General features: G+C 38.8%; 1 protein-coding gene across 1 annotated transcript; it reads left to right on the top strand.

Annotated features, from left to right (window-relative positions):
• Positions 1-3,014: 3,014 nt before the first annotated feature.
• On the top strand, positions 3,015-9,966 carry LOC131952377 (putative G-protein coupled receptor 142). Its single transcript, XM_059315001.1, has 2 exons — positions 3,015-3,164; positions 9,119-9,966. The coding sequence occupies exons 1-2, from the start codon at positions 3,039-3,041 to the stop codon at positions 9,911-9,913; spliced, it is 921 nt and encodes a 306-aa protein (XP_059170984.1). The 5' UTR covers positions 3,015-3,038; the 3' UTR covers positions 9,914-9,966.
• The last annotated feature ends 567 nt before the right edge of the window (positions 9,967-10,533 follow it).

The raw sequence follows: 10,533 nt of genomic DNA, 5'->3' as shown, positions 1-10,533 counted from the left end.
TGAGAAATCGGAAGTAGCGTAAAGTACTACTTCCAGTCAACGGAAATGACTCAAAATTTAATAGAAGGTAGAGAATTAGATCTTTTACTTACGTATGAAATTTCATTTATCTATCTGAAATAGTACTCAAGTTATAGGCTTTTGAAAAATTCAAAGTAGGAAAAGTACCACTTCCGGTTATCGGAAATCGCTCAAAAGTTGATACGGATCTACGATTTTGATTAAATACTTATATATGAAATTTCATCAACCTAGCTGTAACGGTACTCAAGTTATCGTGTTTACACACGGACACACACACACACACACACACACACACACACACACACACAGACACACAGACATACGGACAAGATTGCAAAATTATGTTTTTCCGTATCAGTGAGATGCAAAACGTCGAGATTTGCAAAAATCTCGATTTTTTTTTTTTGCACGATTACAAGACTTTCTCTATACTTCGTATATACGAGAAAGTAAAAAACTAAGCAGCTTAATATCGACGTCTGAGATTCTAATGTCACTACAAAGAGAGGATATTGATCTTTTAGTTGTATGAAAAAATGTGATCGACTTTTTGAAGGAACAAAAAATAAGTTAAACGAGATAATAGGATAGCCTTTCTGGCTCGTTGCTCTCAGGTAGTGTTGTGTTTACTCATTAGAAATAAAAGATCGTTTTAAATGGAGGCTGCCTCGCTTTGGTTACCTTAATGTGTTGACTCTCTCCATCTTTCTACTCTCTGTTTACTCTCTATTTACTCTCTCCATCTATCTACTCTCTCCATCTATCTACTCACTCCATCTATCTACTCTCTCCATCTATCTACTCTCTCCATCTATCTACTCTCTCCATCTATCTACTCTCTCCATCTATCTACTCTCTCCGTCTATCTACTCTCTCCGTCTATCTACTCTCTCCATCTATCTACTCTCTCCATCTGTCTACACTCTCCCTCTCTCTACTCTCTCCATCTATCTACTCTCTCCATCTATCTACTCTCTCCATCTATCTACTCTCTCCATCTATCTACTTTCTCCATCTATCTACTCTCTCCGTCTATCTACTCTCTCCATCTATCTACTCTCTCCATCTATCTACTCTCTCCATCTATCTACTCTCTCCATCTATCTACTCTCTCCAGCTATCTACTTTCTTCATCTATCTACTCTCTCCATCTATCTACTCTCTCCATCTATCTACTCTCTCCATCTGTCTACTCTCTCCATCTATCTACTCTCTCTATCTATCTACTCTCTCCATCTATCTACTCTCTCCATCTATCTACTCTCTCCATCTATCTACTCTCTCCATCTATCTACTTTCTCCATCTATCTACTCTCTCCATCTCTCTACTCTCTCCATCTATCTACTCTCTCCATCTATATACTCTCTCCATCTATCTACTCTCTACAGCTATCTACTTTCTCAATCTCTCTACTCTCTCCATCTCTCTACTCTCTCCATCTATCTACTCTCTCCATCTATCTACTCTCTTCATCTATCTACTCTCTCCATCTATCTACTTTCTCCATCTATCTACTCTCTCCATCTATCTACTCTCTCCATCTATCTACTTTCTCAATCTCTCTACTCTCTCCATCTCTCTACTCTCTCCATCTATCTACTCTGTCCATCTATCTACTCTCTCCATCTATCTACTCTCTCAATCTATCTACTCTCTCCATCTATCTACTCTCTCCATCTATCTACTCTCTCCATCTATCTACTCTCTCCATCTATCTACTCTCTCCATCTATCTACTCTCTCCATCTATCTACTCTCTCTATCTATCTACTCTCTCCATCTATCTACTCTCTCCATTTATCTACTCTCTCCATCTATCTACTCTCTCCATCTATCTACTCTCTCCATCTATCTAAAAAAAATTTACGAGTTTGTTCTACTTCGCTTTGGATTTAGAAACACTTTGTATTATGTATACAACAATTTCTTTTTACAATATTTCTCAGGCTTTGTTTCTTGAAAATGTGTTTTCATAACTTTATGATCTTAATATTTGTAATCACAATAAAACACATCACAGAGAGAGACATTTCGAGTTTCTCTTGAGCGTCATCCTGCTCTATTTCCCTATGCTAAATCAGAAAACATATTTTACAACCACATATGATGTATTCGCAAGGGAAATCACTTAGATAAATAATAACATTTAAATAGATAGATAAAAGAACCCAAAAATATACAAATATTATATTTATTAATATAGATAGATAGCTAAAGCTATACAGCTATTTTCTGCTATTTAGAAATGTTAGATCACTAACTCGACACAACCAGGATACACATTGTACACAACAAAATATGTTTGCCACAAGTTGTAGCGTCCATGTAGCTAGCTAGTCTCATTAAAATGTGGGTTTTTTTGTTGTTGTTTTTAATTTTCTTGACTGAAGTTTTAAGGTTGGAGGAAATGCTTAAGAGTATGTGATTATCAGGGCCGGCGCTACCTATAACTTGCAGAGGCGTAGCGACCCTTCCCGGCGCCCGGGGACATACTTTCAATTTGGCGCCCCCTTGGGAGCAAATTTTCGATTTGCACCCCCCTTCAAACTTTCGATTTGCACCCCCCCCCCCTCGAACTTTTCATTTGCACCCCCCCCCTCTAACTTTCAATTTGGCGCCCCCCCCCCCCCCCTAAGGTCGGGAAGGGTCGCTACGCCTCTGATAACACGGGTGCACGAAAAAAATTGCGGGGGTGGGGGGTGCTTTTAATAAGTTTTGCCTAGGGCGCTAAATAACCTGGCGCCGGCACTGGTGATTATTAAGGATTTCTGATATAAATTGTGAATGAAATACGCCAATACATTATAATAACCAACTGATTTACTTTAACCTGTTCTGTTCCTACTTATGAACTCTTAAAACGGAATTGAACGTAACAACAGTGATGATCGAGAAACTGATATTATATGGCCTACAGGAATTTTTAAAATTGTTATGTTTTTGACATTAAAAATTTGTTATTTATCTGTGATGCTTCCTTTCAGATATCAGCGCGAATCTGGACCTTGAGGCGCATGCGCAAGTGTAACACATCCGCAGCATACCTGGCCACTTTGGCCGTCTCAGATTTTTTATTCCTGATCCTGACAGTCGGTAATGAGCTACAGTACCCGTGGATGGTGGGTGCTCTGGACCTGCAGGTGAGATCTGGACTAGGTCAGGGGGTGGGAGGGGAGTAAGGGGGGGGGGGGGGGTTGGGGAGGTGGACATGACCTGCAGGTGAGATCTGGGCTAGGTTAGGGGGCGGGAGGGGGTGGAGGGGGAGGGTTGTGGGGGAGGTGGACATGACCTGCAGGTGAGATCTGGGCTAGGTCAGGGGGTGGGAGGGGGTGGAGGGGGAGGGTTGTGGGGGAGGTGGACATGACCTGCAGGTGAGATCTGGGCTAGGTCAGGGGGTGGGAGGGGAGTAAGGGGGGGGGGGGGTTGGGGAGGTGGACATGACCTGCAGGTGAGATCTGGGCTAGGTTAGGGGGCGGGAGGGGTGGAGGGGGGGGGTTGTGGGGGAGGGGGTTGGGTAGGTGGACATGACCTGCAGGTGAGATCTGGGCTAGGTCAGACGGTAGGAGGGGAGTGGGGGGAGGGGGTTGTGGGGGAGGGTGTTGGTGAGGTGGACATGACCTGCAGGTGAGATCTGGGCTAGGTCAGGGGGCGGGAGGGGGCGGAGGGGGAGGGGGTTGTGGGGGAGATGGTTGTGTGGGAGGGGGTTGTGGGGGAGGGGGTTGTAGAGAGGGGGACACATGACTTGCAGGTCAGATGGGAGAGGTAGCCGGGGGGGGGCGTTGGTGGGATACCTGGACTTGCAGGTAGAATGTTGTTAAAGAGGGGACTGTATTTCATGCCCCGAAGAATTTCTCAAACACCTTAGTGAGTGCGACGAGACGTTTGACTCTAACAGTGAACAGCACTCTTGAATATTGTATCTGTTAGTATCAGTAGATCTAACAGTGAACTACACTCTAGAACACGGGTTCCCAACCTGGGGGTCGCGACCCCCCTGGGGGTCGCGAAGGTCTTTCTGGGGGGTCGCCAACTGGTATACTAAACCTTAGTAATTTGAAACAAAACATGAATATTTCGAAGAATTTTTTTTTAAATTCGGCTTCATTAACATCACTGGAAATGTAATAGAGAAGAAACAAAGCGCACTGTACAAAGTTGTTCTCAGTCACGAATCTATGAAATCTTCAAAACTTTAACGCCATTTGAGACGAGTCATTCGGAACACACCAAAAAATATATGGAGTTCTTTCGTCGGTAAGAAGCTAGTTGCAAACGCCAGAGACTTGATCGAACAGGAAGTTTTCACCAGCATTAGTGCAAGCATCAAATGAAGTCGCGATAGAAAATGCCAAGCAAAAAAAAAAAAAAAAAAAAAACAATAGGAGAAAATCTCATCAAACGCTGCATGTAAGTAAATGCTAAATAACACATTTTTATCGAAATTAAGCTTTCGCCATTGGATGATTAAAATGGGTTAGAACGGCTGTGGGGGTTTGTACGGATGGTGCGACATCTATGTTTAGATCAAAATCGGGCTTTCAGAAAACAGAAAAGATTTAGCTCCCTAACCACTGCCCTAACCAATCGACATTAAGAGTCCATTGCTAGTATAAGTCGTAAATTATATAAAATCTGGAGCCTTCAAAGAACTGAGCAAAACATTAATATAGATCACGAGGTTCTGCTCTTCTACACTACAGTACGCTGGCTGTCAAACGAAATGTTGTAAATTGTGTTTTTGAATTGAAATCTGAAATCAAATTGTTCTTGGAAATGCAAAGGAAACAAGACCTTTTGGTATACTTAAAACGACATAGAGTGGTTGGAGAGAGTATCATACATAGCAGATGTGTTCGAACATCAAGATAAGCTTAACCTGAAGCTTCAGGGAAAATGAACGAATATTAAAACTTTCCATGATAATCTCGGGGTATTTTTTTTATCAAAGCTGCAAAATCGGTAAAGAAAATAAATTTTGGTAGATGAATCTGATTGTGAGATAATTAAAATTTTGAAAGAAGCGATTTCTGGGCATCTTGAATCTCTTGAAAACGAACTGCATCGCTATTTCTCTTCTTCCCTTGATGTTGCCAGCATTCTCGAGAATTACAAGATGAATTCTTTGATTTGCAGAATGATTCCGCGTAAGATGAAAAACTGCAGACACAATTTTGGTGTATTATTCACCATTTATATCCAAACGTAAAATTGATTTACTTTTCGAGAATATATTTTGAACACTATTTTTCGATTAAAAACAAAATTAAGATAATTATAATGACATAGGTTGGCGTTAACAATTTTTTTTAATTAAAAATTTAACCACGAAGGTTTAGTGAATAGTATGCAATAATACTCATGCTATTAAAATAGTTATCAAGAGTAGTTCATATTGAAAGTCTACTAGAAAATCTTATTTTAGTGCTTATTAATTTCCATACTAATTTCGGCTTTTTTAATTCTATGGGGGTCGCGGGTCACTTAATTTTTATAAAAGGGGGTCGCCACTCGAAAAAGGTTGGGAACCACTGCTCTAGAATATTGTATCTGTTAGTATCAGTAGATGTAACAGTGAATAGCACTATTGAATATTGTATCTGTTAGTATCAGTAGATGTAACAGTGAACAGCACTCTTGAATATTTTATCTGTTAGTATCAGTAGATGTAACAGTGAACAGCACTCTAGAATATTGTATCTGTTAGTATCAGTAGATGTAACAGTGAACAGCACTCTTGAATATTGTATCTGTTAGTATCAGTAGATGTAACAGTGAACAACACTCTTGAATATTGTAACTGTTAGTACCAGTAGATGTAATGCTTTCCTACATCAAGGGGATTGGGGGGGGGGGGGGGGACTCTAACGTCTTAACTTGTTTACAGTTTACAATCTAATACTTTTGCGACATGAGTAGGTTAGGTTCCTTTTAATAATTAAATAATTATTTTATTTTAAGTCGGAATACATGTGAAAACAATACAGTGTACCTTTGCATACAGCTCGTGTAATAATTCTAGTCTCTTACAATTTGACACTACCATCGTCTATTAGGGGTGTTACTTTCGTGTGATTTTGGACACACCACGGCATTGTTTCACGTCCTTATTGATACTGGGGGTCATCCATGTACAACGTCACGATTTTTTAAAAATCTCCTCTCCTTCCCGCCGTCACACATCGTCACAAAAAGCCAGCCCCCACCCCCCTCATATGACGTCAGCTTACAATAGCAGTTTTTTAAACCATCGATTTCCTTCTAAAACAAATGTTTGAGCCCGGACAATGATGTGTTAACCAATTTCTATTTCAATACATGAACACAAAAACTGTCTTTTTTAAAAACATCTAATAACGGCTAGAGCTTGTATTTTAATATTACTTTGTAAATTGCTAATGCGTGCCGTCACACTTTCACTATTCTGCTCCCCCCCCCCTTTGTCACATATCGTCACACAAATCCAAACCCCTCCTCCTCAAGAGTGCGACCCCTTAGAGGTAAAACAAAAAAAAAAGTAACACAAGAATTACGTAGCCGTTATTTGAACATAATTTCTCTTAGCATTTCTGGCGTTTCTCCAATTTCTAATTACTTTAATTGTGTTTATAAACTAATGATCCAAACGCCTAATTGAGAAAACACTCGTTTCTTTTTAAAAAGTTTCTAAATAAAGTTAATATATTTTTCATTGAAATGAATTTTAAAACAAATTATGCAACTTTTCAACAAGTTGTTCTTCAGTTATATTTCGCTTCAGTGAAGTTTCATTACAGTAACGTTCAGCCTCTTTTTAAAATAAGTTTCATTGCAGTGTAGTTTGACTTCTGAATAAAACAAATGCTAAGCTAACGCCTTAATTTCTTAACGTACCAACACTAATTTATAATGAGTTTATCATAGATTCAGATAAATTAATCTCATTGTAGCTAATCAGTTGGCTTAGAATTAATCCTAGGGATAACAATTTTTCCCTAAAGTACTTTTTTTATTAATCCCATGTTGATGTCTGCTTATCTAACTACAAACTTGCCGATTCCGTTCTCGAACGATAAGAGAAAACAACCAGCCTCGATTTAATTATATCTGGTTCTAATAATAGAACAAATTATCGGCACGATTTAATAATAAATTCTCCAACAACTATTAATTAAGTATTTGTCAATCAAAAAATATCTTAATGAAGAAAAATTACTAACCTTAAAGGTCAAGGGATGCAATCTAAACGTAAGATATTAAGGGAGATAATCTTTGTTCGATAATTTCGCATGGCTATGTATTGCGGAAATAATGTGTACTAAGGGCAGCGCTGAGTTTATGTAAGACTACATAATAATATACAGTAATATCTTGGTAACATAAAACCGTTTTTGTTTCCTATTAGTTCTTTTCATGCTTTGTTTTATTAGATCTGTAGACGCCTCAGAAAACATGATTTATAGATGTCTGGGTTTTATAGTCGGACTAGTAACTTTTCAATTTTTGATGAAGTTAGGGTTATTTTTAGTAACATACCATTTTTTGCCGTCTAAACACACTGAGGCGCTTCTAACGTCAGTCCTGGCATAGGAATAATGAAATTGTTTTTTCTTTTTTTTTTTTTTCTTTTTTTTTTTTTTTGCAAATCAATGGTTGGAAAATGGCCGTTTTTTTTTTTTCTTTCGAAACTATTTTTAGCTGGAGTGGTGGTATTTTTGAGGGCCCACTTAACGCGTTTTACCGCCATAGTGGTTGTCCATTATCTCCCTTAGTGCGTGAGAATATGACAGCCTGTGGCTACACGATATAAAAGGACTTGAGAAGATGACTTGAATGTCCAAAGTGACTTGGGAGGGTGACTTGAATGTCAAAATTGACTTGAGTAGATGACTTGAATGTCAAATTTGACTTGAGAAGATGACTTGAATGTCCAACTGACTTGAGTAGATGACTTGAATGTCTAAATTGACTTGAGAAGATGACTTGAATGTCCAACTGACTTGAGTAGATGACTTGAATGTCCAAATTCCCATGGGAAGATGACTTGAATGTCCAAATAGATTTGGGAAGATGACTTGAATGTATAAATTGACTTGGGATGGTGACTGGAATTTCCAAATTGACTTGAGATGGTGACTTGAGAGTCCAACTGATTTGAGAAAATGACTTGAATGTCCAAATAGATTTGGGAAGATGACTTGAATGTATAAATTGACTTGGGATGGTGACTTGAATTTCCAAATTGACTTGAGATGGTGACTTGAGAGTCCAACTGACTTGAGAAAATGACTTGAATGTCCAAATAGACTTGAGAAGATGACATAATTGTTCAAAAAGACTAGAAACGATGTCCTAATTGACTTGATGGCATAATGTTCCAAAATGACTTATAATTATGAATGACCAAAATTAGTTGATGAAACCACATTCAACAGTTTACTTGAGATTATATGACTTAATCTCTCACTCTAAATGATAATATCATTGAAGATTGACTTGGCAATGTCGCTTCCTGAAATGGCTTTAGATTACAGTAAAAACTTGACTTTCTGACATAACTGACTCAGTTCTTGATACAGAGTATGATATAAGCGAATGGTTAACTGAACAAACAGTGATTTATGCAGATTATGGTAGTCGATCATTATATTACGAGAAACGTCCCCTATAACAATGTAAAGACAACATTCATATATATATATATATATATATATATATATATATATATATATATATATATATATATATATATATATATATATATATATATATATATATGGTCTAAATATAATGTCAAAGACAACTAGAAATAGAAAACATCAAAAAACTTTTCTGCTAAAATAAATTTTACACTACTTAAAAATAACCGAAGATGAAACATAGGAATTCGGTGTAAACATTTTATAATACATGTCGAGGCGATGCTGAAGTAAACAAATAATCTACGTAATGGAAAGTTGTTTTTTTTTCACTTAATTATACAAAGAGCTGCAAATTCAATAAGAGAAATGAATAGTTTGTAAAGACACATTACATTAAAAATAGCCTACATAGAACACGTAATATTAAATTATATTAATGGAATTTTTTTTTTAGTTATAATTTTTTTTTCTAACAGGGTTGGTGTCAAATCTGGAATGTTCTGTCCATGACGTCACAGTACATTTCTCTGATGCTGGTCTTCGCCTTCACTGTGGAGCGGTTCATCTCGGTCTGCCGGCCGTTCTCTTGCGAGAAGTTCTCCAAGAACTCGCGCTCTTCCAAAATAATCACCGCCATCTTGTTCATCTCCTTCTTGCTGGCCCTCCCCCAGGCTGTCTTCTGGAACGTCAGTCCGGAAATCGGGGAATGTTCCGTGCGGACCGTCAACAGCACCACCATCAACATGATGTACGTCTACTGGAACTGGACCTCCGAGCTTGTCATGTTCGGGGTCGTGCCCATCGTTGCCTTTATCCTAAACGCCTGCGTTCTCAAACAGATCCGCACGGTGGGGAAACTCTACGTCACGTCTGAAACCTTACACCGGCACGTAGGGGCGCGCTGCACCTCCACCACGGCCACGCTGATGTGGATTTCCTTTTATTTGATATTCAGCAAACTCCCGGTGACCATAGTTTTCACAATGGAGCCTATCATCCAGTTCGGGGAGGCTATGCCTATCGACGCCATGTCACGTGACCCCGTCTGGCAGAGATACATTTCCTACTTCACGGCGCGCAAGATCATCATAGAACTAGGCATCTCGCACCACGCCTGTAATATCTTCATCTACGCGGCCACCAGCAAACAGTTCAGAAACCACCTCAAGTTCATTCTCCTGCAGATCTTCTGGTGCAAGGCCATCGCGCCCAAGAGCTCCCCCTCACAGCCGGCGCGACCGCGGTATCCCTGGATACATTCCAAGGCCTAGTGACGTCACTTCCGTGCTAGCTTGATTCTCAGTGATTGGTTTGTGACGTTTCAACACTTATTCACACATTTCCAACTGTAAATTGTATATCTGCATGTTGATTTGTTTTTTGAAGATAATTTTGATGATTTATTTTTTAAAGAATAATAAAAAAAAAATGCGATCAATTTTTTTGTCACGTAATTTCTTAGGAAAATAGGTCAGGAAAGAGTCGTCCTCCTTTCTATGTCAAAGCAACCTGCATACTCAAAACCTGCTTGGTCAAATTAAAACCGGCTTGGTCAAATAAACCATGCTTGGACAATTAAAACATGTAAACATTGAAAATAAATCCTTTAAAAATGCTAAGACATTTATAAATGGGACCAGGGGTTTTGTAACCCTTTATACAGAGAAGATATAAATAACTGGGACCCTTGGCCCTGAAACCCTTTATACAGTGAGAAGATTAATCAATGGAACAGGTGCCTATCTTCCCTTAATACAGAAGGAAGAAAAAAATGTTTTGGCCATGTCAGATGCAATGATCGGCCCCTCTTAAAAAACCTGGCAGATGTCAGTGTAATTTTTTTCGGCTAAATCTAATTGAAGTTGGCCCAGTTTTTATTGGTTTTAATTAA

Source organism: Physella acuta, unplaced genomic scaffold (genome assembly GCF_028476545.2).
Source record: "Physella acuta isolate Inbredline_101_S28 unplaced genomic scaffold, ASM2847654v3 ptg000871l, whole genome shotgun sequence".
Taxonomy (NCBI): Eukaryota; Metazoa; Mollusca; class Gastropoda; family Physidae; genus Physella; species Physella acuta.
Note: the sequence above shows the minus strand (reverse complement) of the source record. Positions and strands in the feature narration are given on the sequence as shown.